The sequence below is a fragment of the Pseudophryne corroboree genome, chromosome 6 (genome assembly GCF_028390025.1).
Source record: "Pseudophryne corroboree isolate aPseCor3 chromosome 6, aPseCor3.hap2, whole genome shotgun sequence".
Taxonomy (NCBI): domain Eukaryota; kingdom Metazoa; phylum Chordata; class Amphibia; order Anura; family Myobatrachidae; genus Pseudophryne; species Pseudophryne corroboree.
The window spans coordinates 516,499,342-516,519,097 of NC_086449.1; the positions used below are offsets into that span (position 1 = coordinate 516,499,342).

The 19,756-nt window shown below is 44.8% G+C and overlaps 1 protein-coding gene across 1 annotated transcript in view; it reads left to right on the forward strand.

Moving 5' to 3' along the window:
- Nucleotides 1-19,756, forward strand: part of TSPAN8 (tetraspanin 8) — a 100,793-nt gene that overhangs the window by 23,825 nt on the left and 57,212 nt on the right. The window contains exons 2-3 of the mRNA XM_063927465.1: nucleotides 11,801-11,863; nucleotides 19,048-19,179. Of these exons, the coding sequence (XP_063783535.1) occupies nucleotides 11,801-11,863; nucleotides 19,048-19,179 (195 nt within the window). The remainder of the gene's footprint in view (nucleotides 1-11,800; nucleotides 11,864-19,047; nucleotides 19,180-19,756) is intronic.

Consider the following 19,756-nt stretch of genomic DNA (forward strand, 5'->3'; position numbering starts at 1 on the left):
TACCCCATGTCTCCTAATACATGCATAATAAAAGCATGTCTGCTTGTACAACATTTTTAACATGAGAGCGGCACAACTTTTGCACACAGTAGATACTGTTGCACCTTTTGTATGATGCCTACCAGGTTCATACACTGTATGTTGGTGTAAATCCAGCTCTGTTATTAGTCAGTGCCTCCCCAGCCATTGATGTCACCACACTTCACTGGTGTAGGCCACTCCAGCCAGCCAGCCAGTCAGCCCCCATGTTATTCAAGGTCCGAAGATTGGCCTCCCACATCCCACCCACCCAAATCCTTACTCAGAGTATGCTGGCAGCAATGTAGTGGCAGGGAGAGCATCTTGACACCGGCACCGCACTACAAGCAGTGTTCAAACTTTAAATAAGCCTTTGCTGCTGGGAGCTGTAGTTTATTTTAAGTTTGAACACTGCAGTGTGGTGCCGGACACCGGCATCAGTAACAAGTGGCCCTTCCTGAATTCAGCTCTGGTTGCGGGCCCCTGAGATCCACCAGGCCCTAAGCATCTGCTTTGGTCACATTGCGGTAAATCCGTTTCTGCCTCTATGTGCATTTGACTGCATAGCCAGCATGGAAGATCATGGAATGTCACTTTATTAAACATCAAGTTCTGGCATTTTTTGCAAATCAGAGATTTACTAAAGGCTAAATTGCAGCCAAATCGCATCTCAAACACCATAATCTTAACATTGACACAAATACAAGTCACTGATTTACTAAGAATCATGTTTGTCAAATCGATTAAAATTGGACCAAGATTGCAGCACAATAGACAAAATAAATAGACCTGCCTGTGAGCATTGTGTTGTCCCCAAGCACTGCACAGATCAGGGTTGGATCAGTATGATATGTGCTGGGTTTAGAGGGGGTAATTCCGAGTTGTTTGCTAGCTGCTTTCGTTCGCTAAGCAGCGATCAGGCCAAAAAATGGCACTTCTGCGCATGCGTATGCAGCGCAATGCGCACGCGCGTCGTACTATTACAACGAACGATGTAGTTTCACACAAGGTCTAGCGAAGCTTTTCAGTCGCACTGCTGGCCGCAGAGTGATTGACAGGAAGAGGGCGTTTCTGGCGTTTCAGGGAGTGTTCAAAAAAACGCAGGCGTGCCAGGAAAAATGCAGGCGTGCCATGAAAAACGCAGGCATGGCTGGGCGAACACAGGGCGTGTTCGTGACGTCAAAACAGGAACTGAATAGTCTTAAGTGATCACAAGCGCTGAGTAGGACTGAAGCTACTCTGAAACTGCATAAAATTATTTTGTAGCCGCTCTGCGATCCTTTCGTTCGCACTTCTGCTAAGCTAAAATACACTCCCAGAGGGTGGCGGCCTAGCGTTTGCACGGCTGCTAAAAACTGCTAGCGAGCGATCAACTCAGAATGACCACCATTGTTACACTGTAAATAAAGGGTTGACAATGCAATGCATGAGGTCCCCTCCCCAAAAGCATAACCAGCTCCAGACCTGTAGTGTGTAATAAAGTGTTAAATCATTCAGCGTACGAGTCCTGTCTTTTTCTTATATATTTTCTTCCAGTGGGGGTACAGGTGCCAGCAGCAAATCACTGCCCAGCATGTTGGCAATTGTGGTTCTCCAAGTTCTGGGATGCCGGGGCAGACTGGCTGGGACCTGTAGTCCCACTGTAAAGAAAAATATTATTTCTATTTTTCACACTATCAACTCGCCAATACCAGGGGTTCAGAACGTAGCACCTGGCTTCACCTTAGGGATAGTTTCCATTTTCTGAGGAATTCCAGCCCTGGGGTGACCAGTTTAGGGCAGGATAATGTTATGGCAGGGGGACGCTGTGATGATTGTCTCCCAGCTATGACATACAGGGCAGCCATCAGGTAGGTACTTCCAGGACTCAAGTCTCAGACCCGGACCACAAAGGGGACCCACATTGCAGCTGTGTGCATTGCAGCGTACCACAGGCTTCCATAGAGGGACAGCTCTGGCAGCATTTTGAATTTGGAGCCGGCCACGAGCCACTCAGAGCTGGCAGACCACCAGCCAATCAGGAGGAGCCGCAGCAGTAATTCTGATTGACTGCAGGTCTGCAAGCTCTGATTGGTTCGTGGCTCGCTCCAATTTTGAAATACCGCCGGCGCCGTCCCTCTACGGCTGCCTGCTCCAGACTTCTTCCTTGCTGCTGCTGTGGTTCTGGCGGGGGTGCCACCTGATGTCCTGTGGCCTTGTCAAGGTACCAGCAATCGGTGCCCAGAACTGCAAGTTGTAGGGGTTGAAGGGGGGAGCGGTGGTGGTGAGCCCTGCTTATTCTGGGAGTTATAGGCCCCACAATTTCTGATGGCAGCCCTAATTTCTGGTTGAGCCCGGTGCTGGTTACTGGAAAACAGGGGTAGCCCACACCAGTTTCCCCCCCAATTTCTCAGTTCCAGAACAAGCTCATAGATCTGGAGCTGGTTATGTTTTGGGGCTGACAAAATTTTCTTTCCTAAACTATAACACTTTGACAACCCCAATATACACCAAAGCCTGCACAGATCATATTGTGCTTTGACTCGGACTGAAATCAGACACACCAGAAACTGATGAGTATCACCATCAGAAGAAAACTGACTCAAACACGTTGTTTAGTAAATTTGTAATTTGCAGTCTAATATGTTACAGCAATGTCCAGCATGTTTGTTTATAAGTCAAACACGATTCTTAGTAAATTTACCCCCTAGAGCAGGGGTTACCAACCATGTTTCTCAAGGCAAACTGAAGGTGTGTACACACTGTGCAATATTTTCTTGTGATTTTGACTATGTAGTCAAAATTGCAAGGAAAGTTAGTGCAGATCGCAAGGTGAAAGTCACCTTGTGATCCCAATGCGATACCAATGCTCAGTCCTGCGAGGTCGGTATCGCAAGCATAAATAGACTGTGCAGGCAAGTCAATTTTGACTATCTCATAGAAAAGATAGTCAAAATTGACACTTAGCCAAAATCGTAAATAGTCAGTATCGCAAGCACAGTCATCTATGCTTATTATCATTCATATTCTCTGACAAATGGCCAGAAAATCACAAATTCTGCTAGGGTATGTAAACTTCTGAGCACAACTGTATATATATATATATATATATAGCTGTTTTTTGGGGTGTGCTCTGAGTTCAGCGGATCTTATCGATATGGATGTGAGCTGTGTATGTTCTATAAACCTCATTTAATGACACCCAAAGTTTATAATACAATTTTATCGTTAAAATACAAGTAAAACTTCAAGAATTCAATTTAAGTACATTCTCTTACATAAAAAAAGAAATTTTATCTGTTCAAGGGTTTTATCTGTCCATGCGTTTCGTCTATGGTGACTTCTTCAGGGGTGTTATTTGTTCAATTTTGGACTCCCATTTTGTGGGAACAGAAAAATTCCTCACTCATAAATGGGGTGGTCTTCAGTATGCCAACTGTCGGGATCCCGGAGCACAGTATAGCGTCCACGACCCCCCTGGAGGGAGAATAAAATAGCGTGGCGCGCGTAGCGCGCTACCGTGCCCGCAGCGAGCCCGCAAGGGGCTCATTTGCGATCACCACGCTGTTGGTATGCCGGCGGTTGGGCTCCCGGCGTCGGTATGCAGCCGGGAACCCGTCCGCCGGCATACCATACTACACCCCATAAATGGACCCCCATAAGTAAGAGCAAACAATTATGCTAATAACACAGTCTCCTGTGGATTTTATTAGTGGATAACAGGTGACTTAGTTTCTTAAAATTCTTTGGACATAAACTGACATCAGTAATCTTCAATACATTTAAAGTTATTTTTAGCAGTGCTTTTACACAGTTGTCCAGAATCTAATACGACCAGCAGCAGTCAATCACATCTGTGAGGTCTGGAGTCCAACAAATTGCATGGGCAGATAAAACCCTTGAACAGTTGAAATTTCTATTTTATGTAAGAGAATGTACTTAAATTGGTTAATGAAGCCTCTAAGTTGGCTGGCCACACTACTAAGCTTGGGCCCCTATCACTGTATTCCCACGGTCGGCCCTTCGTGCCACATTCCGACACTGGCAGTCCAAAATTTAAATCAGGTGACTGCACCAACTGCCATTGAGTTCTGCAATGTTTGAGAGTGTTGTTGTTGTTGTTGTTTTTTTCTTGGGGGGAGGGGGGGGGGGCAATTGGTGTGGCTCCTGTATTTGAATTTTGGACTGGGCTGCAGCCTCAGCTCTTGAGCTATCGCTGATTTTGAGCATATGGGGGTAAATTTTCTAAGGTGGGAGATTTTTAGAACTGGTGGTGTTGCCCATGGCATCCAATCAGATTCTACTTACCATTTATCTAGCTGCTTCTAGCAGATAATAGATATAATCTGATTGGTTGCTATGGGCAACATCACCAGTTCTAAAAATCTCCTACCTTAGTAAATTTACCCCATGATGACTATCTCTGGTAAAAACTTACTGAATGCCACAGAAGTATTAACAAAGAAAAGTTACATTTGGATTTGGCAGTGGACAATTAATTTGTCAATTTAAAGACAGTGATATCAGTGATGTGTTTTGGAAGGAAAAAATTTAATGGGTCAAGTTGGTGTTTGTCAGAGGTAGTGGTTAATATGTTAATGTCAGTCGGGGGAATTCTTGGTGATGAAGCAGAGAAGTGAGATAAGCTTCAGGTTACCAAGACAGGTGGGGACAAGTAAGATTATTATTATTATTATTTTTTACAATGGGGCTGATTAGATCATGTTACAGTGAAAGCATAGTCATGCCTGTGGAAAGAGAAATATTGAATAGAGGCTTCATAAGGTTTACAAGAGGTCTGGATACAGAAAGGGGAAGTTGAGAGGTAATGGGGTCAAAGGGACAAGCTGTTATGTGAGAGCTAACAGTCACACCTTTTTTTGCTTTCACATAACAAGAGTGGAGGGCTGATCAATACTAGGTAAAAACATTGTAATGTTTAAAGTAAATAAAGATACACACATAAAAAGGTATATAAAACCATAAAAATAGACAGTACTGTCCTATCTGAACCAAGTTGAACTTTTATTTTTTTTAATCAAAGAGGCATGTTCCACAACATAAACTTCTCACATCAGTATAATACTGTAGTGTAGAGAGAACCTTGTTTTTTTCTGCTATTGTGCACCAGCCTTTTCACACGCAGTCCTGTCCTCAAACGCATCATTGTCTTCCACATGGAATTTAAAATAACTAATTTTCTTAAATCCAACATTGCCATCAGGAGCAAATGCAGGATTTCTGGAGGGGGGACTCCTAATGTTTGATTTTAGAGCAATTGTCACCAGTCGCCATATTTAGCATGTATTAAGCTACAGTCTGCCCCAAAGTTCAGTTTATGTATGTCACAATCCTGACTGTAGTTCTCATATTTGGTGACTTACCTCTGCCATCTGTCCTGGATCCTGCGTCTTTTCTGCTCACTGGGATAAACAGCTTGCCAGTACCATGAGTTTCCTGAGTGCAGAGTTCTCTGCCTGGAATGTAAGAGTTATCGGGCTCCACCTGTGGTGTTTAACCTTCTGTGTGAATTCAGTAAGTCTCTCTATGCTGTGCCTACACAGCAATCATTGTTGTCATTATACTATATGCCTCTCTGACTCCAGTGGTCACCAAATACATTCTCCACTGTGCTCAGCAATCTGGAGTTTAGGCCTAAAAGTCAGCATCCTCTGTTCATTTGTAGAAGTTCAGATTTCAGTGGTTTTTTTCGGCCTGCTAGGCCTCACTCTACATCAGAGCCTAAGCTGGAGTATTCATGTGACTATCCAATCCTGTGCCAGCCTGAGTCTCTCTGAATCACCTGACCCTGTTCACCAATCACCAAGGACCAGGAAGTATAATTAAAGAGACTTGTGTTACAGAAGGGGCCAGTTCCTGTGTCACACAGCTCTGTGTGAGCTTCATAGCTGAGCTCCCTAAAAGATAACACTTTTACTTTGTTCCTGTAAAACTATGCTCTTTTGCTACCCAGTCTGGATTACAGTTGTGTTACCAGTTATATCCAGTATCAGTCTCATCTTAAAGCCACAGTATTCATCAGTCTCGCCTTAAAAACACAGCTGCAGTATTCTTCAGTCTCGTCTTAAAGCCACAGCCGTAGTATTCTTCAATCTCGTTTTAAGGCGACAGCTGCAGTATTCTTCTGTCTCATCTTAAAGTCACAGATACAGTATTCAGCAGTCTCGTCTTAAAGACACAGCCACAGTCTTCAGTTCATCTTCTGCCTCATCTTAAAGCCACAGTCATTGTTCTACATACAGTTGCGTTTCCAGTTATACCGGTACCCAACCCGGTTCACAGTGTGGTTCTCAGTCTCACCAGTAACCAGCCCAGTTCTCAGTCTCACCAGTAACCAGCCCAGTTCCAGTCTCACCCGTAACCAGTCAAGTTCAACATCTTCAGCTCTCCCCCCCAGATCTGCGTAACTCCAGAGAACCTGTTTTATAGTAACCTTGAGTACACAAACACCTTCTCCAGTGAAAATATATCTAGCTCATTCTCACCAATACATTCACCATCCTGCTATCAACACCAAGTCCCTGGTGATCCAGTGGTCAGGATACGGCTCTCTCTGCCAAGGCCTGGGTTCGATCCACGGTCAGGGATTGCTTTTTACTACTTCATCTCACTGATTCCCACAGACCAGCTAAATATACACATAGTTCTCCAGTTACCCGCACGGACTTCTCATATACGCCGGGTTCACAAAAACCACAGTCATGACAATGTAATACACTACTTCAGCCATATTCAGGCCCAGCGATCATGGTAAGCCACTTACTAGATTCACTCTCTGGTGCAATGATTGAGCACTCAGATCCACAGACACGCTCACACACACAGCAGACTTGGTAGAAAATCTGCTGCCACTTGGCATGTGCAGCCAGGGGCATAGAGAGCCATGCCAGCCCCCGAAAAAGGGGGCGTGTCTTAAAAAGGAGGAGCGATGATGCCCATTACTAAATAAATAATTATATAATAAAATAATTGGGGGGCGCAATTTTAACATAGGGGAGGGGGAGGGCACCCACTTTCTACCTTACTTGGACAGGAAGCAGGTCCCTCCTCCACGGCCAGCACCATCTTCCCAGTGATGTTTGGGAAGATGCCGCTGGCCACTACAGAGCAAAGCCTCTGGCACAGTGCCAGAGTCTTTGCTTTCTATGTGCAGTGACATCTTCCCGAAGAGATCACTGGGAAGACTGCACTGCCACCACAGCACAGGTATACTTGGAGTGGGGTAACAGCCAGGACCTGGGTAATTTGTCCCAACTCTGCGACCAGGACCATCTTTTGACATGTTCGACCAGAGGGGTTGAAGGGGGCGCCAGGTTTTTAAGGGCACACAGCAATTTTAAAAGTGGAGATGGCCATCGGCTAATCAGAGCTCACAGATCGGAAGTGTTGGTGCCTGACTGGCTGTTGGACCACAAGCTTTGATTGTCTCACGACCGGCACCATATTTGAGATGCCTACAGGAGACTGGAGACCGGACTTACTGAGAGGCCGTAGAGGCGATGCGCTGTGCTCTCCTCCCCACGGACATGGAGGCGAGCAGCAGCAGAGCCCATCCCAGCAGCAGTGGCGATGAGCACTATTGGGGGCAGTTTGTGTAAGCAGCATGACTATGGGCATTATATGTATCTGACACTGTACTGGGGGCAGCATGTGTATCTGGCACTTTACTGGGGAGCAGCATGTGTATCTGGCACTGTACTGGGTGCAGTATGTGTATCTGGCACTGTACTTTGGGGCAGTATGTGTATCTGGCACTGTACTGGGGCAGTATGTGTATCTGGCACTACTGGGGCATTATGTGTATATAGCAGTACTGGGGACATTATGTGTAAGGGGCATTGCTAATACCCTATGGCATAATGTATAAAACACACTACTACTATGTGGCATAATGTGTAAGGGGCACTGCTACTGGGTGGCTTAATGCTTAAGGGGCACAACTACTGTGTCACGTACTGTGCAAGGGGCACTACTACTGTGTGATGCAACATGTATAAGGGACACTACTGTGTGGTGTTTCTTGAATTGGGGGTACCAATGCTCTTTTTGGCACTGGACACCAAAATGTCTAGTTATGGCTCTGTTGGGGAGGGAGCATCTGATGGCCAGAACGGCATGACATGACAGGAATATTAGATGCAATCACTGGGATATATAGAAGGAAGCTGCTACTTTTTTCTGGGCCCACCCCTGGAGGGGTCAGTAATGTAATGTAGGGTACAGAGAAGTCAATGATGTAGTTTAGGGTATACAGGAATCAATGATGTAGTGAAGGGTGTAGAGGGATCAGTGATGTAGTGTAGGGTATAGAGAAGTAAGTGATATAGTGAAGGATGTTGAGGGGTCAGTGATGTGGAGTAGGGTATAGAGGGGTCAGGGATGTAGTGTAGGGGGGGCTCCAAAGTAAATTTTTACCCTGGGCTCCACTTGGTCTACAGCTGGCCTGGTTATGATCCACCACTGCGGCTCACTTCCTTGGCAGGTCCTGGACAATGCCAAGGGACTGGAACTCTCAATGACTACAGTGTTGGTGAAGTCCTGGTTTCCTCACTGTTTGTTCTGCTTTGTCTTCAGTCTGCTGGCCTTTGCATTTCATGATAATTCAGAGAATAACCTCCAGCTCCATACCTGAATCCTGCCATTATACAATTCTGCCTTGCCTGCAGCCTCATACCCCCTGCATCACCTGAATAATCAGTATATAGCCTCTAGTTCTTATCGAGGTCCTGACATTTTGTTCTGCTGTTATTTTACTACATCTGTAGATTCTCTTACACCCAATTCATTATTATTACAGTCCAAGTTCCATATCTACTCCAACCTATTTCCTGCATGTCACTCATTTGCATGGACGCGCATGCCGCTGCCGTTCGCATGCGTCTTAGTCACACCCATGCCCCATTGAAAGTATATGTAGCGGCAACAGATGAAGCCCGATGTGGCCAGGCATAGGAGCACCTAGCCACACCAGGAGTGCATGTGGCACCTAAATGTTGCCAAGATGAGTGGGGCTACATCTGTATGACAGACAATTACGCTCAAAAGGAATAAGGCAAATAGAAACTTCTGCAGCACTTCTATAGCTATACCTAGGAAAAATGCAGTTTAATTGCTCTAATACACTAGATTCTAGACACATATTAACCATCACAAAACACAAATTTAATAAAAAAGCAAAATAGATTGTTGCTCAGCACACTAGCAAAATCCCAGACTGATCAGTAATTTACTTTAAAATGAACACAAAGGGGGTCATTCCGAGTTGATCGTAGCTGTGTTAAATTTAGCACAGCTGCGATCATCTTCCCTGACATGCAGGGGGATGCCCAGCACAGGGCTAGTCCAGCCCGCATGTCAGTCCCCCCCCCCCCCCCGCAGAAGTGCAAAGACATTGCACAGCGGCGATGCCTTTGCACTTCAAGAGTAGCTCCTGGCCAGCGCAGCTTTAGCGTGCTGGCTGGGAGCTACTGATCACTCCCCGGCCCGCAGCAGCTGCGTGTGATGTCACCCAGCCGCTGCGGCCCGCTCCCCGTTCGGACCGGCCACGCCTGCATTGGCCGGACCGCGCCCACGAAATGGTGGCCAAATGCCGCCATTCCACCCCCTTCCACCCAGCGATCACCTCTGCCTGTCAATCAGGCAGTGGCGATCGCATCCCTGCTACGGCCTTCGGCCGTCTGTCATGTGCCGGCGCACTACAGCGCCGGCACATGCGCAGTAGGGACCCGTTCGCTCTGCTGCGTTAAAAAGCAGCAAGTGAACAGGTCAGAATCACCCCCAAAGTTCTATCGTTGGAGAACTCTTTGCTAACTTGTAACTGTTCTATAACATGCATGTACATATAATCCACAAAAGGCAAAAGTAATAGGATTAGCATCTAATGCTGGTCTTTCTTGATTTCAGAGAACAATAGGTTTAACATTCATCCATTAGGACAGTTATCTTCAGCACTTAGGGGGTCATTCTGACCCAATCGCATGCTGCAGTTTATCGCAGCAGTACGATCGGGTCAGAACTGCACATGCGCCGGCGCCACAGTGCGCCGGTGCATGCCAGATGACCGAAGGCCGTCGCTGCGCTACGATCGCCTCTGCCTGATTGACAGGCAGAGGCGGTTGCTGAGTGGGGGGGGGCGGAACGGCGGTGGTGTTTGGCCGCCGTTTCGTGGGCGCAATCCGGCCACCGCAGGCATGGCCGGACCGTGCGGGGGGCGGGCCGCAGTGGCTGCGTGATGTCACACACAGCCGTTGCGGGCCAGGGAGCAATGAGTAGCTCCCGGCCAGCACTCTAAAGCTGCGCTGGCCAGGAGCTACTCCTAAAGTGCAAAAGCATTGCCGCTGTGCGATGTTTTTCCATTTGTCTTCATTACTGTCCTCACATCCTAAGATTGTCCTGTCACATGCAGCCCAGAGTTCATTTAAACAATCACATTAGTGAACAGATCATTAGCTCTATTAATATTAGCAGTTCTTCATCTCCTGATCTACTCTGAGATTGCTATGTACGTTCTAAACATATCAAACTTTTGGAACCCCTATGAACTCTGGGATGAATAGATCATTCTCCTGTATCCCACCCAGGGGTGTAGCTAGGTGCCATGGTACCCAGAGCATGGGTATGTTCAGTAATATATACTGCATGTATATATTTATGTATATATATATATATATATATATATATAGTGAATTTGAAGAAGGGGGCACTCTGGAGTCTTCACTATGGAGTTAATAATGTAGATCTTTAGAGGAGTGCCAGGTCACCGTTCAGTATATATACATAGATATATATATATATACATATATATACATATATATATATATATATATTAAAACTTTTATTTCAAAACATATTATACTAAATAGCAGCAGGCAGGCACAGCTGCACAGCCAGAATGCACCTTTTAAAAAAAAAAATCCTTGGTGCGTCCCAGCGCCTCTCCTCTCCACCCATCTAACATCATATGCACGTGCGTTGTGATGTTATGACGCCACACACACAACTCGGGAGCGCGGAGGGTGGAAGCTGTGAGCTGTGGGTGGCCAGGCGCCGGTGCCGGCTTGGTTGGACTGCGCCTTCTAATATTTTTGGCACCTGAAGCTTGAGCTCCACCGTGGCCACCCTCCCTACGCCCCTGATCCCACCTGCTTCCTAGTAAAATGGGCAAGGAAGGGGAACTATGAAGTGATGCTCAGTAAATTGTATCCTCTCAGCCCCGCCTCCTCTTATTGATCACTTCACTGAATTATGTCATGGAGTAAAGCCTAATGGTGAGACTCACCCAGATCCACCAACCACGATGATCACATGCATATCACCTCCACTCCAGGAATGCTCCCAGAGTGGAAAATGCAAAGGTTGGCACGTATGTTACAGGTTGTAGCCACATCTGATTATATGTGGGTGTATTCAAGCTCTTAGGGGGTTATTCAGTATGGATCCACAGCGCAGTTTCCTGATAAACGGGAAACTGTGCATGCGCAGAACCGATCGTACGATCACATCGCAGGCAGAGGCGTTTGGGGGGAGGGATAGGGGTGGCCTGTGGCTATGTCATATCAGGGTCCCGCAATATTGCACTGCATCATTTTGCGCTTCACTCCCAACAACATTGGCCTGTGTATCTATGTTTTTCTCTGTACTAATGAGTAAATAAAGCCACAGAAGAACATTTACATTGCAATATTACACTTTTGTTAATATGCCTTGGGGACACTAATACTGTAGATTGATTGCAGTATTTTATTAGTACTTTAACATCATTGTTTCATTATTTACTTTACAGGTATGTGGCTGTGTCATTTTGGGTGTCTCCATATATCTTCGTGTTAGTAAAGATGCTCAACAGGTAAGTACAGTAATATTTTTTTTTTTAAAAACCTATTAAATATATTACTAAACAATTAATCCTATAACGTGTGTATGTATATGTGTGAGTATATATTCGTATGTGTGTATATACAATGTGTGTATGTGTATATATATATCTATATATATATATGTGTGTATATATATATATATATATATACATGTGTGTATATATATATATGCACACAGGTATCACATATATTTAGATTTTAGAGGGAATGTATTGTTCAGCCAATTCATGTGATTCCAGACATCTTTGGAGCTTATTCTCAGTCACATGGTCTTACTTCACAGGTGTTTTTTTGCATACAGTATATGAACAGAAGCAACTGCAGTTTTGCATACAGTATGACTGTCCTATTTTGACACAACTTGGCTTGATCTGTCTTTCCATGAAATAGGGCATTATGAGCAAAGATGTGCAGACTCGGTTTACTAAAAACCGAGCCTGACCGAACTTCAGGGATTTAAAGGAATTCAAACACTAGCTTGGGTTTTCCCACCTTGCTCGGATTTCAAAATGAGGCAAAACGTCATGTTTTGCATTTATTTATTTATTAAGAGTTTCTTATATAGCGCAGCAAATTCCGCTGCGCTTTTACAATTGATATAAGTCCCTCCCACACAGAGCTGGCCCTAACCAATATTATGCCCTAGGCAAGATTTTGGCTGGTGCCCCCTAGCACCGCTGCTAGTTGTGAATCTGACCCGGTACCCCTTTTCCAGCCCCATCACCCCTCATCCATAGCAGTCCTCATTTTGGTTTTCCTATATTTTAGATAGGAACAGTCCGCACATTCGGCGCAAAGCCCAAAAAGGGGTGTGTTCTTGCTGGGAAGGGGCATAGCCACACAATAGTACCCATAATTCAAATGATGCCACACAGTAGTGCAACTTTATTCACATTTTATCATGTGATAGTGTCCCTAATTCATGTTACATTACACAGTAGCACCACTTTGTAAAAGAGATCACTAAGCGCTCTGGTGAGTAGTACTGCGATATGATTGTCATTAGCCTCTTGTAAAAGGGAATTGCCAGTCCCTTAAAACACAAAAGTAGCAAACAAAAAACCAAGTGGCGCTTAACAATCAGATAATTGAAAACATTTATTTTAAAATATAAATGAAATACAACAACCTCCTGGGGGTATATTATAATATTAGAACATCACAATAATATCAATGTACAATGTGTTATGAGTGACTAAGTATCCAAATGTAATTAGAGCATAAGTTGAAAACAATATCATAGAAATTCAATTACTAATACCACCAGAGGGGTCATGGAACGTGCAGAGTTCAATGTATGCACTGAGATATATGGCTAAAAGGTACTTGTCAAATAAAAGGATCACTCACGGCCATAGGCGTGCGCAGCACATTTTATTAGGGGGTGCACCGTCGGAGGGGTGTGTCTAGCACCGCCTTTTGGGCATGTCTAGCACCATGTATTGACGGTCAACACAATATAAAATGTCCACCCTTGTACCAATCCTAATAAAGCAGATACATTGTCAGATGTTGTGGTGTGCACCAAACAAACACCCCTGATGGCACTCACTGCAATTACACTGCTCCTCCTCAGCCTGGTCTGGCTCCCCCTCTCTTTCCTCTGCAAGCTGCAGCAGCTTACTTACAAGTCAGCCACTCACTGACACTGACAGTCGCAGACTAGTACTGCTGCTGCTGGAAAAACGAGTGACGTGTCAATGTTGCTGCCGACCGCCTGCCAGTATTGAATTTGTCTTCCTAAGAGGAACACTGGCTGCATGCTGATCCTCATCAGTGGCTGGCGTTGGCGTGGCATAGAAGGAGGGAGGTGGGCATGTGGCGGGTGTGGCGGGTAATCACATCACATCATACTGTTTTTGTACATGGAGGTGGAGCTGGGAGTTTGAAAGCCAGTGGCAGTGGCACCCTTGATTAACCCAGGCGTCAGGTCAGTAATACAGTCCTGACAGGGTGCAGCGCAGAGGGGACAGTAATCAGCTTGCTCGGCGATCGCTACATCAGGCATGTGAGATCAGGGTGCCAGACATTAGGGGGTGCCTGTGCGCACCAGGAACCCCCACTGCGCACACCTATGCTCACGGCTGTGTGCTTGAAAGATATTGCATGTAGCACAAATATATGGCATTGTTCAGCTGGTGCAGAATTGGTGAACTGACAAATGGATATATATGCACCTGTAGCGCTGGGCAGGAGCTTTCGATGCCTGCTCCCTGGTGCTGTCCCGTTGGCCAGGGAGATGTTAAACACCAGGGCCTCAGCGGTGGATGGAAATAATGCCGCGCCGTGCGGGGAGCCCTGGTTGTCTGTCCTCACCCGTTGAAACGCGTTAAGGATACAGGTGTTATACCCTAAGGATCAGTACTGCTGTGTACTCTAATCTTCCGTCAGAGCCGTGCATAGGAGCCCAGTCTGACTACTGCGGCTCGGAGAACTTAGCCTGCAGCTTCCCACCCCTACAGCCCCAGCCGCTTATCTCCTGTCTGGGCGGTAAAAGCAGCAATTGCCATTCCCAATTAGGTCCGGTGCGGACCTGCGCACGGAAACTACATCAGGTGCTCATCTAACCACAGACAGGTCGGCTGTCGGCCAGTGCACCCGGCCTGACCATCGCTATAGCTCCGGCTACACCAGTCATCTGTCCCCGCTTGGGAGACACGGAGCTACCGGAGGTAGCATTGATCGGGTGAGGACAGACAACCAGGGCTCCCCGCACGGCGCGGCATTATTTCCATCCACCGCTGAGGCTCTGGTGTTTAACATCTCCCTGGCCAACGGGACAGCACCAGGGAGCAGGCATCGAAAGCTCCTGCCCAGCGCTACAGGTGCATATATATCCATTTGTCAGTTCACCAATTCTGCACCAGCTGAACAATGCCATATATTTGTGCTACATGCAATATCTTTCAAGCACACAGCCGTGAGGGATCCTTTTATTTGACAAGTACCTTTTAGCCATATATCTCAGTGCATACATTGAACTCTGCACGTTCCATGACCCCTCTGGTGGTATTAGTAATTGAATTTCTATGATATTGTTTTCAATTGATGCTCTAATTACATTTTGGATACTTAGTCATAACACATTGTACATTGATATTATTGTGATGTTCTAATATTATAATATACCCCCGGGAGGTTGTTGTATTTCATTTATATTTTAAAATATATGTTTTCAATTATCTTGGTTTTTTGTTTGCTACAGTAGTACCACTTTACCTTATATACATTACTCCTCACAGTAGAGCCCCTTATTCACATTACATCACACTGAATTGCTCCTTATGCACATTACACCACACCATATTGCTCTTTATTCACATTAGATGACACAGTAGTGCCATTTCTACATGTTACGCCACACAGTAGAGCATCTTATACACATAATGCCACACATTAGAAATGCATTTATACACACAATACCACACAGTAATGCCCCTTACATATATGACACACATTATTAATGTCCTAATAAGCATAATGCGCCTTACACATTATGCCAACCTTTATTAATGCCCTTATACACATAATGTCTCTTACACATATGTCACACATTATTAATGCATTTATACACATGACACACTTATTGCCTTTTACACATATGCTGAACACTATTACACAACCAACCCACTCACACAAACACAGCACTCACATGGCCACTAACACTGTGACCTCTGCCTCTGCTTGGATACAGATGTGTCCTCATAAATCTTGCCTCAGTGCACCATGCAGCAGGAGATGCCTGGCATAAGTCAGCTGGCAACTCTGCTAACGGCAGGTGCCTATTTTTTATCAAAATGCATCTTATTTGCATTGCTATGAGGATATGATGCACAAGCAGCTTCTGTTGATTAAAATGATATGCTGCATGCCTATATATTGTGTGCGACTGTGGCTGTATCTGCATACGAAATGCTACACGTAGAATATAGGCATGCCGCATATCATTTTAATCAGCTGAAGCTGATTGTGCCCCTAGGCACGCCAAATGCCCTAGGCAGTTGCCTATGCCTAGGGCCAGCTCTGAGGGGAGTCCCCAAAGATATCAATGTACTGGGCCCCAAGATTTTCTGTTGCTGGCTCTGTCCATAGGTTAAGTCATCTGCTGGTGTGTGCCTATATAACTCTGCAATATCATCACGTGCACACATGTTTTTCAGTGGCAGGAACTGGGAGACTAGTCAGCATAGAGGGAAAGATGAATGCAGCAATGTACAGAGACATCCTGGATGAAAACCAGAGAGCTCTTGACCTCAGACTAGGGTGACGGTTCATCTTTCAGCAGGAAAATGACCCTAAGCACACAGCCAATATATCAAAGGATTAGCTTCAGGACAACTCTGTGAATGTCCTTGAGTGGCCCAGCCAGAGCCCAGACTTGAATCCGATTGAACATCTCTGGAGAGATTTGAAAATGGCTGTGCACCGACGCTTCCCATCCAACCTGATGGAGAGGTGCTGCAAAGAGGAATGGGCGAAACTGGCCAAAGATAGGTTTGCCAAGCTTGTGGCATCATATTAAAAAAGACTTGAGGCTGTAATTGCTGCCAAAGGTGCATCAACAAAGTACTGAGCAAAGGCTGTGAATACTTATGTACATGTGATTTCTTAGATTTATATTTTTTAATACATTTGCAAAAATCTCAAAAAACTTTTTTCACGAAATACTACCACGCCACGGTCCTGAGTCAATTAGTCGCTTGGCACTCCCCGTGATGTTTGAAACGGTGGGTGGACCTGGAAAGCGATCTCGTCCAGGTTGATTCCATTTCTAACATCCCGTGGCTTCCCAGACTTCACCGACCTGTAAACATCAAGTCCATTCCCACAGTATCCCTCACAGTGTCGATCTGGGACTCACAGCAAAATAAACTCTCTCTCCACGCATCCCCATCCCCTTTAACCCCTATCTGGAATAATCCTTCCTTCCCCCCGGGTCGCTCTCCTCATATGGCTTCTATCTGGTCCAGTGTAGGTATCACTCGTCTACATCACTTCCTCCATAATAACACACCTTACTCCTTTGCAGACCTTCAGGCAAAGCACTCTATCCCCACGTCCTCGTTTTACCAATATCTCCAAATCCGAGACTTCGCTCTGTCTGTTACGAGAAAAACTCCTCTTTCTACTCTTCCCACCCATCTCGAACGCCTCTGTATTCATTGCTCTATGGCCCGAGGCATTATCTCTACATTATATCGAACTGTCTTGACACCCGTCCCCCCTTCTCGTGCCCCGCATGAAATCGCCTGGGAAACTGACCTGGGGACCCCCCTCGAAGACGAAGTCTGGGATGATATACGTTCGACTATTTCTAAGTGCTCAATCAGCGTATCCGTTAAGGAAAACTCCTACAAGGTATATACACAATGGTATCTTGTTCCAGACCGCTTACACCAAATGTACTCCAATACGCCCAACCTTTGTTGGCGCCAGTGTGGTCAAGTTGGATCATTTTTCCATATTTGGTGGAGTTGTCCTAAGCTCGTGCCCTTTTGGACATTGGTCCAGAATCTGATTAATGCGGCCATTCCCTTTTGTCTCTCACTTCCACCTATGGTGCTTCTTTTGTGTGCCCCGGCCTGCCGGCTGTCTAGACCCGAAAACAAACTGGTACTTCATATTTCTTGTGCTGCTAAGCTTCAAATTGCTAAATCATGGAAACAAACCTATCCTCCCACGCGTCTTGAACTTGTGAACCGTATTTGGTTTGTGGCTAGAATGGAACATCTTTCCTCTATGCTGAATAACACTGTGGACAAATTTCATGAAGTATGGAAAGCCTGGTACTCTGAATTTCAAGTGGATCTACCAGGCCTCAACTCATAACTCATACCTCATCACTTCCTCTTTTGCCTCCCCCCTTGTCATACCCGGCTCGCTCTCTCCTCTACGCTCTTTTCCCTTCTATTTCCCTTTCCTCCTGCTTTCCTCCCCCACTCTCCCCTCCTCCCTCCGCTCATTCCTCCCCCTCATTTTCTCTCTCACTCCTATTCCTCTCAGTAGTAATAGTTTTATTAAGTAAAAGAAATAATACTTTATTGTTCCCAAGATTGTCAATATTTGTTTTACTTATTGTTATCAAATTATGTAAAGAATAACTATTTAAACTGGATTCAGTTTAATTTTGTTAATACATGTACATATTAATAATATTTATTCTGAATCAGTTTTTACATAGCTATTATATACATAATTTGATCATTTTAAAAAATGTTTTACTTTCATGTGTTTTTTACTTTGTATAATTGGGATAGGATTAATGGGGGTCATTCCAAGTTGATCGCAGCAGGACATTTTTTAGCAGTTGGGCAAAACCATGTGCTCTGCAGGGTAGGCAGATATAACATGTGCAGAGAGAGATAGATTTGGGTGTGGTGAGTTCAATCTGCAATCTAAATTGCAGTGTAAAAATAAAGCAGCCAGTATTTACCCTGCACAGAAACAAAATAACCCACCCAAATCTAACTCTCTCTGCAAATGTTATATCTGCCCTCCCAGCAGTGCACATGGGGGGTAATTCCAAGTTGATTGCAGCAGGATATTTTTTAGCAGTTGGGCAAAACCATGTGCACTGCAGGGGGGGGGCAGATATAACATTTGCAGAGAGAGTTAGATTTGGGTGGGTTATTTTGTTTCTGTGCAGGGTAAATACTGGCTGCTTTATTTTTACACTGCGATTTAGATTGCAGATTGAACTCACCACACCCAAATCTATCTCTCTCTGCACATGTTATATCTGCCTCCCCTGCAGAGCACATGGTTTTGCCCAACTGCTAAAAAATTTCCTGCTGCGATCAACTTGGAATTACCCCCATGGTTTTGCCCAACTGCTAAAAAATTTCCTGCTACGATCAACTTGGAATTACCCCCATAATTCAGTGTTGCTATGGACTCTTTTTTTTTTTTTTGTTAAAACTTTTAATTAATAATTTTTAAGGGTATTGCAAAAATAATCAGAATTAACCCTGATTTATTCTCTTCATAAACATTCAAGTGAGTAAATCATGCAATCATAACATTGACATTAATTGTAATTTTAGATTTAGATTACAGGTAATTAAGTTGTATGGCTTTGTGTGTTACTGTTAATGCTCAATGAATGTTTCTTATTTGTATAATAATCTATAACTGATATTATACTTTCTTCTAGGAACTGAATATTGAAGGAAGTGGTATGCTTTCAGCAATAGATGTAATGATAGCAGTAGGATCCATAATTATGGTGCTTGGGTTTTTTGGATGCTGTGGAGCTATAAGGGAAAGTCGCTGCCTTCTCATTCTGGTATGTATTGATGCTATAAAGTTTATATTTTCACCCTCTCTTCCAGACACAGGCCTAAACATAACTTAATATCTATTTGAGTCAAATTTTAGTTAAATAAAGGCATGCTACAAAACATTGTACTGCTTCCTATGAGGCATCATTCATTTCCCCTGGGTACCTTGCGGTCTTCAATAATCCACAGTTGTTGTCCTCTATGCTGCCACAGTTTGTGTTGTTGATACCTCGTCTGCGAGAACAGAGATTACTATAGTGGATGTTAGCATAAAATTTTATAAGAAAAATTGTGTGATGAACTAAAATTCACACAACTTGTGTTGGTAGAATCTATTAATTAATCACCCGTTCATTTACTTTAGCTTTGGTTCAAAGTACCCGTATATACTCGAGTATAAGTCGACCCAAATATAAACCGAGGCACCTAATTTTACCACAAAAACCTGGGAAAACTTATTGACTCGAGTATAAGCCTAGGGTGGGAAATGCAGCTCTAGCCGTATACAGCCCTCATACTGCCAGATATGCCCCCACAGTGCCAGATATGCCCTCATAGTGCCAGTTATGCCCCCACAGTGCC